This window comes from Hemitrygon akajei, chromosome 2 (genome assembly GCF_048418815.1).
Source record: "Hemitrygon akajei chromosome 2, sHemAka1.3, whole genome shotgun sequence".
Classification (NCBI taxonomy): domain Eukaryota; kingdom Metazoa; phylum Chordata; class Chondrichthyes; order Myliobatiformes; family Dasyatidae; genus Hemitrygon; species Hemitrygon akajei.
The window spans coordinates 164,178,179-164,201,947 of NC_133125.1; the positions used below are offsets into that span (position 1 = coordinate 164,178,179).

Below are 23,769 nucleotides of genomic sequence, written 5' to 3' on the forward strand. Positions count from 1 at the left end.
TCTCTGTGTGTATGTGTGTGTGTGTGTCTCTGTCTGTGTGTGTCTCTGTGTGAGAGAGTGTGTGTGTCTCAGTGTGTGTGAGTGAGTGTGTGTGTCTCAGTGTGTGTGAGTGAGTGTGTGTGTCTCTCTGTGAGTGAGTGTGTGTGTGTCTCTGTGTGTGAGAGTGAGTGAATGTGTGTGTGTGTGTGTGTGTGTGTGTGTGTGTGTGTGTTGCTCAGGATTTCCAGCATCTACAGAATCTCTAGTGGTTAACATATTAACCCTTTTACTCCTGGGATAATCCTTGCAAGCCTTCATTTAAAACAGACGAGCAGGGATTTCTTTAACCGGAAGGTGGTGAATCTGTGGAATTCATTGCCGTGGAAGGCTGTGAGAGCCATTATTGGGTATACTTAAAGCACAGGTTGGTAGGAGTTTCAAAGGTTACGAGTAGAAGGCAGGAAAATGGGGTTCAGAGAGATAATAAATCAATGATGCAATGGTGAAGCAGACTTGATGGGCTGAATGGCCTAATTCTCATGGTCTTAACTCCAGTATTGGCCTCCTTTTGTAAAATGACATAAAGTCCAAGTCCATAACTCCCTGAAGGGAGCTGCACAGGTTGTTGGGCTGGACAAGAAGGTGCTGGCAACTATTAATCAGGGCACTGAGCTCGAGAGTCAAGAGGTAACGTTACAGTTAATAAAACTCTAGTTAGGCCCCGTCTGGGGTATTGCATTCAGAGTTGGTCAGCCCTTTATTGGAAAGATGTAGAGGCTTTGGAGGGATTAGAGGGCATGTGCCTGGATTAGAGGGCATGTGCTTTAAGGAAAGGTTGGACAAACTGGTGCTGTTTAGTCTTGAGCGGTGGAGGCTGAGGGGAGACCTCACGGGTTTATAGGATGAGAAGCTTAGACAGAGTAGACGATCAGAATCCTTTTACCAGGGTCAAGATATCTAATTGTGGAGGGTACGCATTTAATGCAAAAGGACGTAAGTTCAAAAGAAATATGCGGGGCTTTGTTTTTGACACAGAGAGTGGAGGGAGCCTGGAATATGCTGCTGGATGGTAGTGGAGGCAGGTACGATAGAAGTATTTAAGAGGGTATTAGATAGACACGAGAAAATGGAAGGATATGGACATTGTGTAGGCAGAAGTGATTAGTTAAGCATTTATTTACTGGGGTGGCACGAGAATGTAGCAGTTACAGCTTTTAGCGCCAGTGATCTGAGTCTGGTCTGTAGGCAGTTTGTACATTCTCCCCGTGATCAGGTGCTCTGTGCTCCACTCTTATTCCAGACACATGGGCGCTGTGGGCCAGAAGTGTGGGACACTCTGGGCTGTTCCCAGCTCAATCCTCGGACTGTGTTGGTCATTGACGTAAACCTTGCATTTGCAAATACTGTAGAGCTATTCTTTAACCATCCTGAAGTTTAATTGGCTCGGCACATCGTGGTCAAAAGGGCTGATTTCTGTGCTGTTCTGTGTTGGAATCAATCGCAACTGAAAGAGAAATCACTCATTGTGTTAATTTTTTTTGCCAGCTCCTGCCTCCCTAACCCTGGATCCAGATACAGCCCATTTCAATCTTATATTGTCCGAGGACCAGACCAGCGTGAGGATTGGAGACCAGAGCAAGGAGCTCTCCGATAATCCCAGGAGGTTTGATCGCAGGGCTTGTGTCCTGGGATCTGATGGTTTCACATCGGGGAAGCACTACTGGGAGGTGGAGGTGGCGACCAAGACCTCATGGGAGTTGGGTGTGACCCTGGAGTCATCCCAGAGGAAAGGGAAAATCAGCATGAAACCAGAGACGGGATATTACGCCATTTGCCTTGTATGTGGGAACTCTTATGTTGCCCTCACCTCCCCAAGGACCTGCCTCACCCCTGGTGTGAAACCCAGTAAGATCGGAGTGTACCTGGACTACGAGGTTGGGCAGGTGTCATTTTACAATGCAGATAGCATGAGCCTTCTCCATACCTTCACCCACACTCTGAGGGGCATGGTCTTTCCCTTTTTCAACCCAGGATTGAATGACGGTGGCAAAAACTCAGCACCCTTGATAATCCGCGGGGTTAAATAACACCAGTGTTGTCCACCCAGTGGCTGGAAGAGTGGTGGTCACACATCACCTCAGGTCAGAATCAGATCAGGTTTATTGTCATTGACATCAATATGTTGTTTTCTTTTTGTGGCAGCGGCGTGACAAATTACTGTAAGTTACCATAAAGTTATAAATAGTGAGGAACAGTGAGATTGTAAATCTGATGGTACAGGTGAAGAACCTCTCCCAAAATGTTGAGTGTAGGTGCTGAAGCTCTTGTACTATTTCCGTAATGGCAGTAATGAAAAGGGAGCGTGTCCTGAATGGTGAGGGTCCTTAATGATGGATGCCGCCGCCTTGGGGCTCTGCAGTTTGAAGGTGTCCTCGATGTTGCGGAGGGTAGTACCTGTGTTGGAGCTGGTTGAGTAACAACCAGCTGATGCTGCTTACGGTCCTCGGCATTGGCCCCTCCATCCCAGACAGGGATGCACCCAGAATGCTCACACAGTACATGTGTGGAAATTTACTGGAGTCTTTGGTGACATACCAAACCTCCTCACATTCGGGATGAAGTATAGCCTTTGGTGTGCCTTCTTCAATGCGTTGGGCACAGGATAGATCCTCTGAGATGTTGATGGCCAGGGTTGTGGATCCTTCCCACTGCTGACTCCTCAATGAGTATTGGTGTATATTCCCCTTCCTTGCTCAGGCTGGCTTTGACCGAAGGCTGTTGTTATGATAGCATTCGAGGAGCCTATCTATTTCGCGGCTGTACGCCTCCTCATCACCGGGTTAAGTTGAATACCACTAAAGTCACACAGAGTCAGAGAAAAGTACAGCACGGAAACAGCCCATCCGAGCCATATAAACTGCCTACTCCCCTCGACCTGCACTGTGACCATAGCCCTCGATACCCCTACTGTCCAACCTCCTCTTAAACATTGAAATCAAGCTCACATGATGAGCTGGTGCTGGCAGCTCGTGCCACACTCACACGGTCCTCCGAGTGAAGAAGATCCCCTTAAACTTCTCACCTTTCACCCTTAACCCATGACCTCTAGTTGCAGTCCCACTGAAACTCAGTGGAAAAAGCCTGCTTGCATTTGCCCTATCAATACCCCTCCTAATTTTGTACACCTCTATCAAATCTCCTCTCAGTCTTCTACATTGCAAGAAATACAGTCCTAACCTATTCCATCGTTCCTGAGAACTCAGGTCCTCCAGACCCTGCAGCATCCTTGTAAACTTTCTCTGTACTCTTTCAGCCTTGTTTATTTGCATCTTTCCTGTAAGTAGGTGACCAAAACTGCACACAATCCTCCAAATTAGGCCTCACCAATGGCTTGTACAACTTCAACACAACATCCCACCTCCTGTACTCAGTACATTGATTTATGACGGCCAATGTGCCAAAACCTTCCTTAATGACCTGTGACCCCATTTTCAAGTATTTATGAACCTGTAGTCCCAGATCCTTTATTTTACCACACTCTTGAGTGCCCTACCATTTACTGTGTAAGACCATAAGACATAGGAGCAGAATTAGGCCATTCAGCCCATCGAGTATGCTCCGTTATTCCATCATGGCCGATCCCGGATCAGACTCAACCTCATACACCCGCCTTCTCGCCGTATCCTTTGATGCCCTGACCGATCAGGAAACAATCAACTTCTGCTTTAACTATACCCACGGACTTGGTCTCCACCGCAGTCTGTGGCAGAGCCTGTGAGATTCACTGCTCTCTGGCTTAAAAAAAACACTAATGCCTCTGATCTAAAAGGTCACCCCTCACCTTTGAGGCTGTGCCCTCCAGCTCTGGATACCCCCTCCATGGGAAACTTCCTCTCCACATCCACCTTATCTAGTCCTTTCAACATTCGGTAGGTTTCAATGAGAATCCCTGCATTCTTCTAATTTCCAGCAAGTACAGGCCTAAAGCTGCCAAACACTCCACATGTGTTAACACCCTCATTCCCAAAATCATCCTCGTGAACCTCTCCTTTGTCCATCCTGTTTGTTACTTCCTCGAAGAACTCTTAACAGGTTAGTCAAGCAAGATTTCCTTCACAGAAACCATGCTGACTTTGACTTATTTTATCATTAGAGTCCAAGCACACCGAAATTTCATCCTTAAAGGTGGACTCCCAATACTTTCCCAACCACTGAGGTCAGGCTAACTGGCCTATAATTTCCTTTCTTATGCCTTCCTCCCTTCTTGGAGGGAGGAGTGACATTTGCAATCTTCCAGTCCTCCAGGGCCATGCCAGAATCAAGTGATTCTTGAATGATCATGACCAATGCATCTGTTATCTCTTCAGCAACCTCTCTCAGGACTCCAGGATGTGTTCCATCTGGTCCGGGTGACTTGTCCATCTTAAAACCTTTGAGTCTGCCTCGCATTTTTTCCTTTGCAATAGCAATGGCTCACACTCCTGCTCTCCGACACTCACAGACCTCTGGCACACTGCTACTGTCTTCCACAGTGAAGGTTATACAAAATACTCATTATGTTCATCTGCCATTTCTTTGTCCCCCATTACAACCACACCAGTATCATTTTACAGTGGTCCAATAATAATTCTCACCACCCTTTTGCTCTTTATATAACTGAAAAAAAACTTTTGATATCCTACTTTAAATTATTAGCTAGTCTACCCTCATATTTAATCTTTTCCTTTCTTGTAGCTTTTTTAGTCACCATTTGTTGATTTTTAAAAGCTTCCCAATCATCCAACTTCCCACTCACTTTTGCTACTTATATGCCCTTTCCTTGGCTTTTATGCAGTCCTTAACTTTCCTTGTCAGCCTCAGTTGCCTACCCCTGCCATTGAGAACAACTTCTTCTGTGGGACATATCTATCCTACACTTTGTGATCTATTCCCAGAAACTTCAGTCATCTCTGCTCTGCCGTCATCCCCGCCAGTATCCTCCTCCAATCCACCTGGGCGATCTCCTCTCTCATGCCTCTGTAATTCCCTTTATTCCATTGTGATACTGATACTTCTGACTTGTGCTTCTCTCCCTCAAATTGCAATGTGAATTTAATTATGATAACAGTCTCCTAAGGGTTTTTTTTACATTAAGCTCCCTAATAAGATCTGGGTTATTACACAACACCCAATCTAAGATAGCCTTTCCCCGAGAAGGCTTAAGCACAAGCTGCTCTAAAAAGCCATCTTGTAGGCATTCAACAAATTCCCTCTCTTGCGATCTGACACCAACCTGATTTCCCCAATCCCCTTGCATATTGAAGTCCCCCATTACAATTGTGTCATTACCCTTACTACGTGCCTTTCCAGCTCCCTTTTGAATTCCAACCCCACATCTTGGATACTATTTGAAGGCCTATGTATGATTTCCCATAATGGTTTTTTAACCTTGCAGTTTCTTAACCCCACCCACAAAGATTCCACACTCTCTGATCCTATGTCACCTCTTTCTAAGGATATAATTCCATCTCTTACCAACAGAGCCACACCACAGCCTATGCCTTCCAGCCTTTCCTTTCGCTATTAAGCTCCCAACGATGGCCTTCTTTCAGCTAGTGATACCCACAACATTATACCGGCCGATCTCTAATTGCACCACGAGTTTGTCCACCTTATTCTGAATGCTACATACATTTAAATACAGTATCTTCAGTCCTGCATTTATCATCCTTTTGAATTTTGCCTCTGTGGTACAATTTAATTCTTTGCTCTGTCTGTATTTGCACCCAGTCATTGGTTTGTCCTTCCTTACATTCATGTCACACCCATCATCTACTAGTAAACCAGGCTCATCCTCAGCTCTGTCAAACTGGTTCCCACTCCCCTGCCATATTAGGTTAAACCGCTCCCAACAGGTCTAGTAAACCCACCCACAAGACCTACCCTGGTTAGTCCTACCTTGCACTTGCCTGCAATAAATTCCATCTGCCATTTTTTTAGCCGGTCCAGATCCTGCTACAACCCGTGATAACTTTCCTTGCAATCCATTACATCCCTAATCTTGGAGCAAAAAAAAACTGAGGTAGTGGTTCATTGTCCATTCAGAAATCTGATGGCAGAGGAAAAGAAGCTGTCCTAAAACGATGAGTGTGCGTCTTCAGGGACCTGTACTTCCTCCGTGATGAGAAGAGAGCATGTCCTGGGTGACAGGGTCCTTAATGACTCTGCTGTTTTGAGGCATCACATTTTGAGGATGTCCTCAATGCTCTGAAGGCTAGCATTTTCTGATCCTATCCAGTGACCCCTCCATACCAGACATTGATGCAACCAGTTAGAATGCTCTCCACACTGTATCTGTAGAAATTTACAACAGTCTTCAGTGTCATATCAAGTCTCCTCAAACTGCTAATGAAATATTGCCAGTGCCATATTTTCTTTGTAATTGCATCAATATGTTGGGCCCAGGACAGATCGGAATCAGATTTAATATCACTGGCATGTGTTGTGATATTTGTTGTTATGTGGAAAATTGCAACACATAATAAAAACTGTAAATTACAGTTTACAGTAATGCAAAAAGGGGGAAAAGTGTAGTGAGGTAGTGTTTATGGACTCAATGTCTATTCAGAAATTTGATGAGGAAGGGGAAGAAGCTGTTCCTGAATTATTGAGTGAGTGCTTTCAAGCTCCTGTACTTCTTCCCTGATGGTAGCAATGAGAAGAGGGAATGCCCTGGGTAATGCGGGTCCTTAATGATCATGCTGCCTTTTTAAGGCATTGCTCCTTGAAGATGCCCTGGACACTGGGAAGGCAAGTGCCCATGATGGAGCTGGCTGAGTTTACATCTTCCTGCAGATTATTTCAATCCTGTGGAGTAGCTCCCCCCCAACACCAGAAAAGTTAACAGGAAACTGTTCACCCTTTCCCTTTATACAGAGACTGCTAAGTGCCTGGAAAGTCAGTTCATTGTCACATGCACCAATACATGCATGCAGTGTCGCAAAGGAGATTATATTTGCTGCAGCATCGCAGGCACTTAGCGTCAGATAAGCAGCATTCACAAGAAAAACATAAACATAAATTATGAGTTTTTATAAGAAGTCAATTTCAGTGAAAAAGGGTCCCAGTGAGGCTGTCATTAGGTTTGTACAATTTGGTTCAAGAATATAATGGGTGAAGGGAAGCACCTTTTCTTGAACCTGGTGGTGTGGGACTTTGGGTTTCTGTACCTCCTGCTGATGGTAGCTGCAAGAAAATGGCTTGGCCCAGATGTTTGGGATCTTTTATGGTGGATGTTGCCTTCTTGAGTTTGTGCCTCCCGTATAGATACAACGATGGGGAGGGATGTGCCCATGATGGATTGGACTGAGTCAACCAATTTCCGTTGCTTTTTGTGTTCTTGTGCATTTGAATTGCCATATCAGACCATAACGCAACCTGACAGGATACTTTCAACAGTGTATCTGTAGAACCCTAACCCTAATGCATGGTAGAGTTTATGGTAGCAAATCAAACTTTCTTAGATTCCTGAAAATTAAAGATGTTGGAGCACAATCCTTGTGATTGTACCTATGTGCTGGGTCCAAAACAAGTCATCTGATTAACTTGCATCCTGGAATTTAAAGTTGCTGACTCTCCCCACCCCTTCCCCCCATGTAGAATGTGTATGTTCACCCTCTCCCACCTTAAGTGAAATTGCTGCCAGGGGAACTGGTGGAAGCAGATATGATAGCAACACAACAGGCATTTAGATTCCCATATGAAAGGACAGGGAATAGAGGGATTTAGACCACATTCAGACAGGTGTGTAGGTTAAATTGGCATCGTGTCCCATTATAGACATTGTGGATGGAAAGACCTGCTCTGTGGTCTCGGACTTTTTATTACAGTGAGTGGTTGGGGTCTGGAAAACACTGTCAGTGGTACCAGTGAAGGCAGATTCAAATGTGTTCATAACGGAACTGGATATGTATCTGAGAGGGAATAATTTACATATCTTTGGAGAGGGAGACTAACTGTACTGTTGTTACACAGGGCTACTATAGAATAAATGGGCTAAACAACCTGACTCTATCCCATAGTTTTTCTGAAAATAAAACAAATAGAGAGAGTGCAGACAGTGAGCCGGGACTATTTTTAGGGATGGTCAACAACAGCAGCTGTTAGTAAAATCATCATCTTCGCTTTATTTTCAATTTGTCCGCTAGACAAACTATTCCTGCTGGTGAATTCAAGAATAAATCAATGCTCAATGGCCTCTTTATTAGATACTGGAGTGGAACCCAGTGTGCTCTTTTGCTGCTGTAGTCCATCCACATTGAGGTTCAATGTGCTGTGCATTCAGAGATAATTTGCACACCACACATGGTTATTTGAGTTACTGTCACCTTCCTGTCAGCTTGAACCAGTCTGGCCATTCTCCTTTAACCTCTCTGATTAACAAGATATTTTCACCCACAGAATTGCTGCTCACTGGATTCTTTTGTTTGTTTTTCACACCATTCTCTGTAAATCCTAGAGACTGTTGTGTATGAAAATCCCAAGTGATCAGCAGTTTCTGAGATACTCAAACCACCCTGTTTGGCACCAACGATCATTCAATGGTCAAAAGACACTTGGATCATATTCCTTCTCCAATCTGGTGTTTGGTCTGAACCACTTGATCATGTCTGTATGCTTTTATGCATTGAGTCATCGCCACATGATTGGCTGATCAGATGTTTACATTAACGAGCAGGTGTATCTAAAGTGGCCTCTGAGGGTATAAGCTATAGGAGGAGAAAGAAGGCTTCTCATGCTTCAGGAACAAGTGTCTAAATGTGATTGAGGAGCACTTAAGGCAACGTATACAGCTAACTAAAATGTAAATAAATTGTGGGCCACAAGGCCTGTACTATTCTATGTTCTATGTTAAATCTCAGCTATCCTGTTCTGAAGGAATAAGATTAAAATGTGTGCTCTTTTAATCTGTTCCCTCTACACTGCATGGGCACGCTGCCTGAAACATAACTGAAATGCTCTCGCACACATAGACTTTGTTGCCGCACAGCAGGAATTTTCTTTTATTTAATGTTAATATAATTTTGAAATTCTGTTCATACAGTATAATTTTGAAATCTATGTTAATATAATTGTTAAATGACTTGGAATTATGTGCTGGTGATACAATCTATACATTTTCTAATAAATGTACTACAGACTTCAGTTTGAAACACTTTAGAGCTTCAACATATTTACGTTGTCCATGTTTCAAGTTGCAACACTGTCACGAATTGTAATAATAAACACGGAATGGAAGTTGGTAGCTCTTTGTTAATAAACTGGCTGCCTGCTGAATACTGACCCCGTCAAGTCAATATTCATAGTATGCTTATTACAAAAAAGAACATTTAAAGTGGTGTGTACTTTTCAGCCCGTGTAAAATTTTCCTGCTCAAAGCAGTGGTCCATGCAGCTGTGTAAAAAATTAGATGGAATATTAGTAATAGACATCACTGCCACTCTGTTACCCATTTTTACTGCCCCTTTGCTCGAGGAGGCAGTTAACAGTCTCCTTCATTGGTCACATACAGACTGAAGGAGGAATATTAGTGAACCTGGTGAGTTTGCTTTAGGGCAACACAGTAGTGTAGTGGTATTGTACCAAAAATCAAGGGCTATTCACAGAAATAAGCCTTGCACTCATAATGCTGCACACAAACACTTCATTGCTAAGGTACTTAACTCAGAAGCATGCCTGAGCCCATTTGACTGCACAGCCTCGTTCCATTTGGCCCACAGCGTCAGTCGTGACCTAACCTGTGGTGAGCCCAAATCCAAGAGACCTCACCATCGGAGTGCTCATTCTCTTGTACTCTGGTCACTTCTCTCCATCCCAGCCTGGGTCCACCCTGTGTCCAGGTTGACCCATCACATGATCATTGCCTCAGGCACTACAGGCTCAGTTCTGCAGAGACAATACCTTGGTCACCGAGCACCCAGGTCACCTTCCCCCCACACATCACATATTTGATCCCACCAATTATTCCTTGCGATCTCTGGCCAACATTTTAGGATTCTTACTATAAGTGGTTAGCACATCGCTTTATAGGGCCGGTGTCTGGAAGATGAGGGTTTGATTCCTGCAACTGTCCATAGGGAATTTCATTTCATTTCATTTTTCAATTTTTTTAATTGATTTTCAAATAAAGAATATACAAATCGAAAGGAGTTTAACAAGTAGATAATATAACAGACATATAAACAGCAATATTAAAGACAAAAAGCATATAATATCAAACTCAAATAGGTAATATATTATGCTGTTATATATACAATGGTCAGAGAGAAATTACAACTCCTCATAGCAATCGTAAAAAAAAATTGGAAATTTTATTGATAGAGAAAGAAAAACCCCACTAACTAAACTAAAACAAAAAAGAGAGAGAAAAAAAGAAAGATTGGGCAGTCCAAATGAGGATAAACTTAAAAAAGAGAGAAAAAAAAACACATCCTTCCAGTCATCTCCGAACCTTCATGGACAAGGATATTCTCCAAAGAGAATAAAAAAAAATTAATAAATAAAGATAAATTAAATTGTGAAAATATTGAATAAAGGGTCACCAGACTTGTTCAAAATCAAAAGATGTATCAAATGTCCGACTTCTAATTTTCTCCAAGCTTAAACATGACGTGATGAGGAGAGCCAATAGAAAACAGTGGGCGAGTTAGATTCTTTCCAGTGTAGCAAAATAGCTCTCCTAGCCAGTAAAGTTGAAAAAGCTATCACATGTTGGGCGGAGGCAGACACTTTGCTTGCTTCCTCTGGGAAAATCCCAAAACTTGCTGTAAGTGGATTAGGTTGAACATCCATATCTACAACTTTAGATAATATTCCAAACACATCCCTCCAAAAATTATTTAAACTTACACATGACCAAAACATATGGGTTAGAGTAGCCACTTCTGCATTACATCTATCACAAATAGGGCATATATTAGGAAAAATATGCGCTAATTTATCTTTGGACATATGGGCCCTATGTACTATCTTAAAATGAATTAAAATATGGACAGATAAATGAATTATTAACTAAATAATAAATTTTACTCCATTGGTTATCTGAGAGTGAATGTTGAAGTTCTACTTCCCAGGAGCGTTGAACCCTATCATTAGGTGATGTGCAAGCATTCATTAACTGTTTATAAATGATAGCTATTAATCATTTTTGAAAAGGTTTAAACTGAAAAATAGCATAAGCCAAATTTGAAGAGCAGATCAAGGGGTAATTCAGTTAAAAAATCACGTAAGAAATTCCTAACCTGTAAATACCTGAAAAAATGTGTATTGGAAATATCATATTTATCCATTAACTGTGAAAAAGACATTAAACAGTCTTGTAAAAACAAATCTAAAAAAGTTTTTATTCCCTTAATTTTCCATGTTAGAAAAGCCTTATCCAAAGTTGATGGTTTAAAAAAGAAATTAGATAAATATTACTAGAAAGTAAAAAATCATTTAATTCAAAAAATCAACGAAATTGAAACCAAATTTTTAAAGTATGTTTAATAATAGGGTTAAGAGCTTGTCTACTTATTCTGGAGAGTGAAAAGGGAAGAGGTGCTCCTAATAAAGAAGCTAACGAAAACCCCATTACTGAATTTTCCTCCAGCTGTAACCATGAAGGGCAATCTTGATCGTCTATATCATAAATCCAAAAAGTAGTATAGCGAATATTAATTGCCCAATAATAAAATCTAAAGTTTGGTAAAGCCAGTCCTCCATCTTTTTTTGATTTCTGCAATAAAAGTTTATTCACTCTAGAGCCTCTAGAGCTTTTATTATTCCAAACATAAGACAAAATCAGAGAGTCTATTTTATCAAAAAATGTTTTTGGAACAAAACATGGAACTGCTTGAAATATATATAAAAATTTCAGTAGAATAACCATTTTTATAGTATTTATTCCACCTATCAATGACATCGACATAGGTGACCATTTGGAAAGCGCCTGTTGAGTATATTCAACTAAAGGGAAGAAATTATACCTATATAGGTCTTTAAAAATTTTTGTAATTTTGATACCAAGGTAAGTAAAATGGTTTTTGGCAATATTAAAAGGTATTTGATCATAATAATCAAAATAATTATTAATAGTAAATAATTCACTTTTATGTAAATTAAGTTTATATCCAGAAAAAGTACCAAATTCCATAAATATAGATAACATAGAAGGAATAGATTTCTTAGGATTTGAAATGTAAACTAATAAATCATCCGCGTATAACGAAACTTTATGTAATTTATCCCCTCTCCTAACACCCTGCACGGAATTAGAATCTCTAAGAGCAATAGCAAGTGGTTCTAAAGCCAAATTAAATAATAAAGGACTAAGGGGACAGCCCTGACGGGTACCTCTATATAATTTAAAATAAGGAGACTTTTGGTTATTAGTGAGAACCGCAGCTACCGGGGCAGGATAAATCAATTTAATCCAGGAGATAAATCCTGGACCAAAATTGAACCTCTTCAAAATCTGAAATAGATAAGGCCACGCCACCCTATCAAAGGCTTTCTCTGCATCCAAAGATACAATACATTCAGATTCTTTGGTTGAGGGGGAATAAATGATATTTAATAATCTTCGAATATTAAAATATGAGTACCTATTTTTAATAAATCCTGTTTGATCGTTTGAGATAACATTAGGCAAGATATTCTCAAGCCTATTTGCTAGAATCTCAGAGAGGATTTTAAAATCTACATTCAGTAAAGAAATAGATCTATAGGATACACATTCCAGTGGGTCTTTCCCTTTATTTGGAATCAATGAAATTAGTGCTTCATAAAAAGTTTTAGGAAGGTTCCCAGAAGATGTAGAATCAGTGAACGTTTGATGAAGATGTGGTATAAGCGTTTCGTGAAAGGTCTTATAAAATTCTACCGTATAACCATCAGGTCCCGGAGTTTTACCTAATTGCATAGAGGATATAGCCTTGGCTATCTCCTCTTGTTTAATAGGTGCATCTAACATACCAACATCTTGAATCGAAATTTGAGGTATGTTTAACCTTTGCAAAAATCTATTCATAGTGATATTACTATCAGAGAATTCAGATTTATAAAGATTAGAATAAAAGTCCATAAATATCTTATTAATTTCATAAGGATCTAAAGTTTCTGTTCTATCTGGTCGGCGAATTTTTAAAATCTGACTTCTGACCATCCCAGCCTTTAACTGACCCGCTAAAAGTTTAGCAGATTTTTCCCCATGTATATAAATAAACTTTTAGATTTAAAAATTTGCTGTTCAATGGGAAAGGTCAGAAGTAAATCATACTGTGATTGAAGTTCGACCCTTTCTTTATATAGGTCTTCAGTAGGTTTAACTGAATACGCTTTATCTATCTGTTTAATTTTATGAATAAGCACTGACAATTCCCCTTTAGTTTTCTTTCTCAAGGCTGCTGAATATGAGATTATCTGTCCCCTAAGAAAAGATTTCAAGGTGTCCCATATAACCAGATTTGACATTCCTTCAGTTGTATTAAATTCAAAAAATATAGAAATTTGCTCCTTAATAAAATTAACAAAAGCTGGATCCTGTAACAAAACGGGGTTCAATCTCCACTGAGATTTTCAAAGATATATCCGGGAGCTTAAGGGTTAACTTTAAAGGAGTGTGATCTGAAAGAGCAATGATGTCATACGCACATTCAACAACGGAGTTTAACAGACCTGTATCTAAAAAAAAGTAATCCATTCGGGAATATTTGTGATGGACGTGTGAAAAAAAGGAGAAATCTTTGGGGTGTTTATATCTCCAAATATCGACAAGGCCATATTCTAATAAAAAAGAGTTAATACAAGCTGCCGCTTTATTAGGAAGCGACGGATTGGTTGATGACCTGTCAATCGCCGGATTTAAGCAACAGTCACCACCCATGATCAGCTGAAATTCATTGAGATTCGGTAACTCTGAAAAAAGTTTCTTTAAAAAATCAGAATTATCTACATTCACCAGAATATACACACACCAGAGCTACCTTTTGCTCGCATAATAAACCAGTAATTAAATATCTTCCAATCAAATCAGTAGTAGTATTAAGGTGTACAAAAGGGATTTTAGGACTAAGAAATATAGAAACGCCTCTTGTTTTACTATCCGACAGTGAGTGAAAAAGAGGCTCTTTCCAAAAGCGAAAAAATCTATCCCCAAACAACAACACACACAAAATGCTGGTGGAACACAGCAGGCCAGGCAGCATCTATAGGGAGAAGCGCTGTCGACGTTTTGGGCCGAGACCCCTCGTCAGGACTAACCGAAAGGAAAGATAGTGAGAAATCTATCCCCCATCCTGTTTTCGTATATGATTTTCTTGCGCAAAAATAATATCAGCATTAAGTGTTTTTAATTTCTTAAAAATCTTTTTACGCTTAATGGGATGATTGACACCGTTCCAATTCCAAGATATTATATTAATTTTATTAACATCCATGTTTAAAATTGAGTTTAATATTATATAAAAGAAATGTTACTCCAAGTACAGATTAAACCAAAAGGCGCGGGTACAACCATAAGGAGTGACGCATTTACGAAAGAGAAATCCATCAAAAGAACTGCCCAATCAAGAAAAAAACCTACTCTAATAGACCCCTCCCCCCTCCCAATAGATCGAAAGGAAGGAACCAACAGGCTGGTCCCATGCTAACTAATCACCTTTGACCCTGTTCTCCATCGTGCCGCTCCATATATAAAAGAAAGCAAAAATCCCACGGAAAATAGCCATAATAAAAGGCACAAACAGAATTCAACTACTATAATGTTGTGTCTAACATTAATAAAATCATAATCAACAACGGCCATCTTAGAATCAGCTAAAGTAGCTTAAACACATATTCAAAAGAAAGAATAAATCCGAGCAAATAATGTTACAAAGAATATTCTTTCTCTCGAAAAATAAAAATAAATGAATATATGTATATAACAGACCTAAAACTATAAGTATTGAAACAAATAAAAAAAATAAAAAGATTAATACACAACAGGTCCTACACGGACCACTAAAGTACAATACTATAAAGGTTCCCTACAAAACAGTTATATATGTATTAATTATTAATAAGATAAACAAAATTTAAATCGACCACGTCCCATACCAGAGAGTGAAAAGGTATAACATGTACTTAACTCAAAAGCTCCATAAACAACTCATACAGCAGATACTTCAAAATTGGCTATTGAATAATCGATGTAACTTTAATATTTTATTCGGTAGGCTTAACTTTAAAGTTTTTAATATACTCCCATCCCTCCTGAGGAGAGTAGATTCTCAATGGTTGAGATTTTTCAGGAAAAATTATCAGCTTTGCTGGAAAGCGAAGGGAGGGATTTAAATCTAATTTATACATTTCACTCATAACTTCTCGATATTTCTTTCTTTCGGCAAAGATTTCGGGGGGATAATCTTCAACTATACGAATGTGTGTTGAATTAAAGAGTAATTTCCGTTTCTTTCTGGCTTCTCGAAGAATAGCTTCTTTAGTCTTGTAATAATGCAAAGAAAGTACAACTGCTCGAGGACGTAATTCGGCTGAACGCCGAGAGAATGGAATTCTGTGAGCTCTGTCGATTAAGGGGCTAGTTTCGAGGGTCTCATTGAAAAGTGAGTACAGTATATCTGAAAAGAATTTTAACAGATCGCCAGCTTCAGTATTTTCAGGCAGTCCCAGAATACGCAGATTCCTCCGACGCCCTCTACTATCTAAATCAACCATTCTTTTCTTCGTTTTAGATAGTTCCGAGGTAATTTCATTGATTTTCTTTTCCATCGAAGATATCTTCATTCCTTGATCTTTAATAGTTTGCTTGAATAGATCATGCTCACTCTCGATTCGGGTTGTAGTCTGCTGAAGTGTTTGAACTTGAGAATCCAAGTTTTTCAGCGAGTCTTGAATCGTAGAAATAGCTTTTTCGAGCTTCCCGTTTGAACCGGTCAGCTTATCAATTTTAATATTAAGCGATCCGAATTCCGACTTCATGTCTTGTATTGAAGAAAATATTCCCGCTAGTGTAACAGATTCCTCCGTTTTCTTGGTTTGTTCCGTTTGCTCCATTTCGGGGAAAGTCTTGCCTCTTCTTAATTCAATACCAGAACGACTTTTTTCGGCCATTGTAATTAAGTCGTAAAATCCTCCAGTAGGAATAATAAATCCTTCAGTAGAAGTAGTAAGTCATTAGAACTAAAAGGGATCTGTTAATGGGATATAAAATATATTAAAAGAGAGAGAGCCGCTGGTAACGCGACCTACTCCATATGCTGCAAAGATGGAGAATCCCATAGGGAATTTCTACATTCTGCCTGTTATTGCATGGGCCCACGAAAAAGTTGTACAGAGTTGTTGGCCCGCTATGCTGGTGCCAGAAACATTGATCTTGGAGCAGGTTAAATATCATGGTTCAAAGGCCCTGTGCTGTTCTGTGTTCTATAGTCAGAGTATTCCTTTTTAAAATCAGATCCAAACATTCGATGGCCATTTAAAAAACATGTTAGTTACCAGGGGGTCATCAGTTGGATGTGCTTGTCTGCACTTGGACTTGGAGGCTTACCCTGGAGCAAGAAAACAAGTCCACTGTGGCAGAAGCTCTGGGAGTGTCTTTTCTTTCTCAAACGATAATCAACAGCCACAACATAACAGTGGGGTAATGACACTGCGGTGGAGGAAATACTTTGATGAAGCAATCTCCATGGTCCCATAATAGCAGTAATTTAAGAATCAGATTGTCAAACATGGCACAAAGACATCTTCATTAGAATACATTTACTTTAGTTTATTTCTATTATTAGCATTGATTTAATCAAGTTTTCAAAATTAAAGAATTGTATGTCCAGATTAAATATTTCACAAAATAGTTACAGCACAGAGGAGGTCATTTGGCCCATCACATCTATTCTGACTCAATGTAAGGACAATCCAGCTTGACCCATATCCCTGTGCTTTCCCAGAAACCTGCTACTTTGTTCCAATACTTAATCCACGGCCTGTTTGAATCCTATAGTTGAATCTGTCTCCACTTCTCCCCAGGCAGTTCATCCCAAACCCTAACCACTCAGTGAGTACAATGAAGTGCTGCCTGTTTATTGTTAAATAATGTAGGTGCGCTTTTGCCATATGGAATAAAATTCCCTTTTAACAACTTTCTACATGTACGCATGTATAGAGAGCAGTTGGATTAGTGTTTGGAGCTGCTAGAATTATGATTTTCCTTCTATTTTTATTGTAGCTTAATTTCCCAGTGCTTGCTCTCATATTTATATAATCACACGTATACTTGTTATTGTTCAGTTACTTCTGTATTTCTCCAGAAACCTCTTAGATTTCAGTAGAAGGTGAAATGTTACATGAAATGGCTACTTTAGAGGTCAGTTGTTATTCCTGAGTATGAGACAATCACAACTCTTTTCTCCTTTGCCTCTTCTTTATTCTCTCTGCTCTCTCTCTCATTCATTGTCTTCTCTTGCCACGGCCAGATGTAATGTTTTATGCCCCATGCCTGACTTCCAAAGAACCTTTGGAGAACATTATCACACTCTCCTCCTAACGTAACCCCCTGTTTCTAAATCTACCTAAACCCCTTGTGTACCAAATATTGCTGATGCACAAGCCTCAGCTTCTGCTTGGGCCTCCAGCTTGAAGGATCTAGGGGTCAGCCATCATCCCTAGAACTCTCAGCACTAAGCTGGGTTATTTAATCTGTTTTTAAGTTCCTGGGCTGTATTGCTGTTCACACCATTGAACCAAGAAACATGGCAGGCCCCTTCAGAGGGACGTTTGGCATCAGAGTCAAACACGCATTAGTGGATGTGGAGTCATGTTAGGTCCATCCAGGTAAGGTTGGCAGACAGGACTTTATTCGCTGGAGCACAGGAGAATAATAGAGATATACAAAATTATAAGGTTCTTTCCACTGGGGTCGGGTGAGACTAGAACTAGGTTAAGGGCAAATGGAAAAATACTTACTGAGAACCTGTGGAGGAACCTCTTCACAGAGAGGGTGGTCTGAGTGTGGAACAAGCCACCAGCAGAAATAGATGTGGGGCCGATTGCAACAACTAAGAAAAGTTTGGATTATTACGTGGATGGGTTGGGTATGAAGGGTCATGGACCAGGCGTGGCAGAATGATAGTTTGGCATAGACTAGATAGACTAAAGGGCCTGTTTCTGTGCTGTGTTCAATTACTCTATATCCTCTCCTGAAGGACATTAATGAAGCAGATTTTTACAATATAATGGCTTTGTCACCATGGTTACAAATGATTAGTTCAGGCCTAAAAACTTGACATGAAAACTACAAACAGCTGAAAATCTACAGATGCTGGAAAGCCAAAGCAACGCAGACACAATGCTGGAGGAACTCAGCAGGCCGGGCAGCATCTATGGAAAAGAGTAAACAGTCAACGTTTCAGGCCAAGACTCTTCTTCAGGACTGGAAAGGAAAGGGAGAAGTCGGAGACGGGGAGGGGTGAAGTAAAGATCTGGGAAATTGATTGGTGAAAGAGATAAAGGACTGAGGGGGAATCTGATAGAAGATTGACCATGGAAGAAAGAGAATGAGGAGGAGCACCAGAGGGAGCTGATGAGCAGTTAAGGAGATGAGGTGAGAGAGAGAAACAGGGATCGGGAATGGTGAAGGAGGCCGGGAGAGGGAACAATTACCGAAAGTTCGAGAAATCGATGTTCACACTACAGCCCGGACTATTTCTAACTATTTTACTTTAATACAGTGTGGATTCTCATTGGATCTTTCTCCTTCCGGAAAACGTGGCAATAGTAGAAGTAGCCGCAAGACATCAGTGTTCGAGCTGAACTCCTCCCAGACAGAAACAGTGCAGCTTTATGAGGGAATTTCACAGTGGATAATAAAAAGAGACCAGCGTATCCAGCAATAATACAGGTATTATCTTCCGGGAATGGAAAGTCCTTCACACAGGACGTGCAGTGTAGACTGCTTGGCAATCTCATTCAACACTGAGTCATCCCCGAGACGACTTCGACTTTTCCCGCTGTCTTTATCCAGGAACCCCCTACAGCTGGACGGGTTGTACAACAGAATACAAACAGATTTCTGAATGGACACTACCTTACTCTTTTTGTGCTACTTATTTAGTTTAACTTTATATATATATATTTAGTTTAATTTAGCTTTTAATTATTATGTATTGAAATGTACTGCCGACTCGTAACAACAAATTTCGCGACACGTGCTGGTGATATTAAACCTGATTCTAATTCTGAAGTGTCCCAACTATTGATCTGATTACTTTTATAGAACATGGAAGAGTACAGGCAGTTTAACCTACGATGTCGTGCCGGCTTTTTTTGTAACCTACTCCGAGATCAATCTAGCACTTCTCTCCCGTATCGCCCTCCAGTCTGCTGTCCTCCGGAAGGGAGATGCCAGAGGTAATTTTTTTACAGAGTGGTGGTTGGCGGAACGCGAAACGCACTGCCGGGGTGGTGGGAGAGGCAGTTAGAGGCTGATACAATAGATGCGCTTAAGCCTGACAGAAGCATATGCATGGTAGAAAATGTGTGTGGCAGGGAGAAGATGATAGATAGATAGATAGATAGATAGATAGATAGATACTTTATTCATCCCCATGGGGAAATTCAACTTTTTTTCCAATGTCCCATACACTTGTTGTAGCAAAACTAATTACATACAATACTTAACTCAGTAAAAAATATGATATGCATCTAAATCACTATCTCAAAAAGCATTAATAATAGCTTTTAAAAAGTTCTTAAGTCCTGGCGGTTGAATTGTAAAGCCTAATGGCATTGGGGAGTATTGACCTCTTCATCCTGTCTGAGGAGCATTGCATCGATTAATTAATCTTTGAGTAGGTTAAAAAGTCAGCACAACATCAGGGCCAAAGAGCCTGTACTATGTTTTATGTTCTATATCAGACGGAAGTTACCCCCTCTTTGATATGGCTTCATTGTTCACTGTAAATTAGCTCAACTATTTTACTTATGTAGTCTGTGCCGGGAAATTTATTTCCTTTTGATTACTCTTTAATAGGATGTTTGGATATCGGCCAATATAAAATCGTTGCTTCCCTGATAAGGACAGTGTTGGCAGCGATTTTTGAAAGTCTTTATTTTTTAGGAGTTTTTACTATGATTTGTGGATGTTGTTTTATTGGCGTTTTTCTCTCCCTTTTTATGTTTGTTTTAAACATTATGAGTAACAGCGATTTACATAAATTATCGCCATATGGATGGAGACTGCGGATGCGGGTGTCAGGAGCAACATACAATCTGCTCGGATTGAGCAGCATCCGTGGGGTGGGGGTTGTCTGAGAAACTACCGACGGATCGGCTCGAACCTTTGCATCAGGACCTGACCTGAGACGGTGAACACAGTGCGTCAATTAGAATAGCTACGCCCAGCCTAGCTAATATCCATAGAGGGTGGTAGGATATTGTAAGGAATAACGGGAGAATAGGTTATAGGAAAATTAGTGTGGTGGGTTTGATTGTTCTGCGCTCAATGGACTGAAATTGCCTTCTTCTATGTTATAACAGAATACGACCGTAAGAGCTAGGAGCAGGACTAGCTATTTGGGCCGTTGATTTTACCCCCCATTCCATCATGGCTGATTTATTATCCCAAATCTCCTGCCTTCTCCCCGTAACCTTTAGTTATAGAAATATGGATCAAAGTCGCGTTTGATTATTGTCCCAATATGAAAGAGACCGATTAAAGTCACAGAGCGGGAAGCTGGCTCTTCGGCCAGAGGACGGAGGGCTGCAAGTCAAACGCGGGCAGCGGTGGCGCCTCGGTGGACAACACATTCGGCACGAACGAGTTGGGCCGAAGAGCCTGCTGAACAACTACGCCCTTACATCTCCCGCTTAGTCCTACTTTAATTCAATTTCCTTGTTAAAGGAACGCGCACAGGCTCAAAGAGCACGGAGCGCCATTCCAATGAGTTTTACAAGGGAGGGTCCCCTCTCTGTTAGAGATTCTGTAATCTAACGCACTGGAACAACTCAGCAAGTCTGACGGTATCAATGGAGAGGAATAAACAGTCGACGTTTCCGGCTAAGACCCTTCATCAGGACTCGAGTCCCCGTTAACTTACCCTAGACATACTGTGTTAGGCTGTTGTCTGCCTGAGCAGGGGTATTGTGGCCCGGCTGAGTGTCTCGACCTCTGCGCTTGTAACAGGACGCCCACAAGAAGCAAGCGTCGACGATGAAGAGGACTCCGGCGGCTATGCCGAGGTACAAAGAGGGCCCCAGTTCCCTCTTGGCGTGTTCGGGGACGGAGTCGTCGTGGAAGTCGCTGATGATGCTGCTGGCTGTGGTGGAGACCGGGATGAGCTGCAGGACGCCGGTCAGCAGGAAGATGAAGCCGGCGGCCGAGGTGAGGCGGACCTTGCAGGTCGGCCGGCGGATGAGTTCGGTCCAGCTGGCGCCCACCACGGACACCAGGATGCCGAGGGCCGCCAGCGCGGCCGCTGTGGTACTCAGCGCCCTGGCTGCCTGCAGTTTCCCGCCCAGGTTCAGCAAAGAGTTGAAGGAGTTGCAGGCCAGCTGACCCGTGCTCTGCCAAATGCAATCCATCCACAGGCCCTCCCAGGTCTGCAGAGCAGTCACCATGTTCGCCCCTTGAAAAGCCGGTACCGTCCACAGGGGGAGGGCGCAGCTCAGGATGGAACAGACCAGCCCGCTCACCGACAGGAGGAGACCCACGATCTCAAGGGCAACTGAGGCCATTCACCCCACCAATCAACCACTTCCTCGCCGAAACACTATTCGGCCTAGCTGACCATCAAGTATACATTTCCACTAATCCTTTCTGGACAATCCCACACGCACCTCCTTCTCCCCCCGAGATTTCTTCCACGAGTCCGCACACAGATAGTGCCCGGTGTCGGGATCGAACCCTGGTCGCTGGAGCGCTCTGCGGTCCAGTCTTGAACTGCTTTTTCAGTTAAACGCCAACCAGCAGGACCTTGTCTGCCACTGTTCCCGACAAAGCAAGACTAGACACAGCTCGTTATAAATCCGTAGAACGGGAGGGGAGGGGGTCGTTAATCTCGCTGGTTTGAGTGGAGTGATGCTGTCTTTCGGCGGTCAGTAAGTTTAAAACTGCGGGTGATGCGTTCAGCCTGTAATCTCCCGCAGGACGTTATCACGGCGATTAAAACTCCCGCTTCACCCGGTGGCTGAAGTCCGCTTTCATTCCGAAGTATTGGTAGGATAAGATTAAGTCAAAATTCTCCAAATTAATTCAATCATCTCGGATTCGTCTATTTCTCTTGACAATTTTTTTGTGTTTTAATCCAGAGAGCAACTTATTATACGGCGAATCGCACTCCATTCAATACCATTGCGCTCCCAATTATTATATTCTCAGTGCACCTCTTGAATCCAGTACCCGCGACATTTCTTCCTCCGCCTGTTTTCTCGTCGCAAATTCTGGGAATCCTCTTAAAAATGGACCTCAATATAATTCATTGAAGTTCGGCAGCGCACAAGTCCCTGCGCCAAATTATGTCCTATTGTGTTTGCGGATAGGAAGTGTTACGGAACAAACGAGTAATGTTTCCAGGACTGGCGTGTACAGACTCCCCCGCCTTTACTCTCTAACAAAATCCCAGAACAGAATTGATTTCTGTGAGCGCCCCCTCGCCGCTATGTCAGGGGCGTCAAGTAGTAACACAGACGGAGCAGGTCCTTCGGCCCCTCCGGTCCCTATCGACCATAGCGCTCTCCCCACTAGTCCACGGTTGGCCTATAACCCTTCAATCCCATCCCTTCCATCCGCCTATCTAAATGCCTCTTAAATGTTGCAACTGTAAGCTCCGCTTCCTCTCACTTCTGTGTAAAGTCAACTATCGGGTCGCTTTTAAATCTCTCTCCTCTTATCTTGTAACTGTGCCATCTAGTTTTAGAGCTCCCAATCCTGGGGAAAATACAATCACGTCCAACCTTATTGATATCACTCAGAAGTTTATAAACTTCTTGGATGTATTAAGAAGTTCAAGAAGTTGAGCGAAGTTCTAAGTTTAAGGTGTAGACTCCTCATTCTCTAGTGAATAAAGATCCAGTGCACCCAGCCTCTGTAACTCAAGCCCTCCAGCCCTTGCGACCCACATTCCCATTCCACATGGGGAGGACAATATCTGCCCTTTGTCCCCTCCAACTACCACCACCCAGTCTCTGTTGTGATAGCCACACTCTCCTCTTCCATCTGTCTGTCACCCCTCCTCATCTAGATCCACCCCTCACCTTCCAGCTCTGCCTCAATAGACAAGACAATAGACAGTAGGTGCAGGAGTAGGCCATTCGGCCTTTCTAGCCAGCACCGCCATTTACTGTGATCATGGCTGATCATACACAATCAGTACCCCATTCCTGCCCTCTCCCCATATCCCTTGACCCCGCTATCTATAAGAGCTCTATCTAACTCTCTCTTGAATGCATCCAGAGACTTGGCCTCCACTGCCTTCTGGGGCAGAGCATTCCACATATCCACCACTCTCTGGGTGAAAAAGTTTTTCCGCATCTCAGTTCTAAATGGCCTACCCCTTATTCTTAAACTGTGGCCTTTAGTTCTGGACTGACCCATCAGCGAGAACATTCTTCCTGCCTCCAGTGTGTCCAATCCCTTAATAATTTTATATGTTTCAATCAGATCCCCTCTCATTCCACAGATCCACTATTCTCTGGCGAAAAAAAATTCTGCCTTATCCCTGTTCTAAGGGGTCACCCCTTAATTTTGAGGCTGTGCCCTCTAGTTCTGGACACCCCCAC

The 23,769-nt window shown here is 41.9% G+C and overlaps 2 protein-coding genes across 4 annotated transcripts in view; one reads left to right on the plus strand and one right to left on the minus strand.

The window, feature by feature from the left end:
- The window catches only part of LOC140721283 (uncharacterized), a 44,093-nt gene extending 34,799 nt beyond the window's left edge, over positions 1 to 9,294 (plus strand). The window contains 1 exon segment of the mRNA XM_073036144.1: positions 1,525 to 9,294. Within this exon segment, the coding sequence (XP_072892245.1) occupies positions 1,525 to 2,066 (542 nt within the window). The 3' untranslated portion in view covers positions 2,067 to 9,294.
- Positions 1,396 to 23,201, minus strand: LOC140717730 (claudin-3-like). 3 transcript variants are annotated; one of them, XM_073031435.1, is made up of 2 exons: positions 21,090 to 23,201; positions 1,396 to 1,483 (listed from the first exon to the last, which is right to left on the minus strand). In XM_073031435.1, exon 1 carries the CDS (start codon positions 21,724 to 21,726, stop codon positions 21,091 to 21,093), a length of 636 nt encoding a protein of 211 aa, XP_072887536.1. In that variant the 5' UTR covers positions 21,727 to 23,201; the 3' UTR covers positions 1,396 to 1,483; position 21,090. The 3 variants fall into 3 exon arrangements, with proteins under 3 accessions (XP_072887536.1, XP_072887542.1, XP_072887525.1); XM_073031441.1 differs by lacking the exon at positions 1,396 to 1,483 and adding an exon at positions 9,962 to 16,151; XM_073031424.1 differs by lacking the exon at positions 1,396 to 1,483 and adding an exon at positions 9,962 to 16,190.
- Between the last annotated feature and the right edge of the window lie 568 nt (positions 23,202 to 23,769).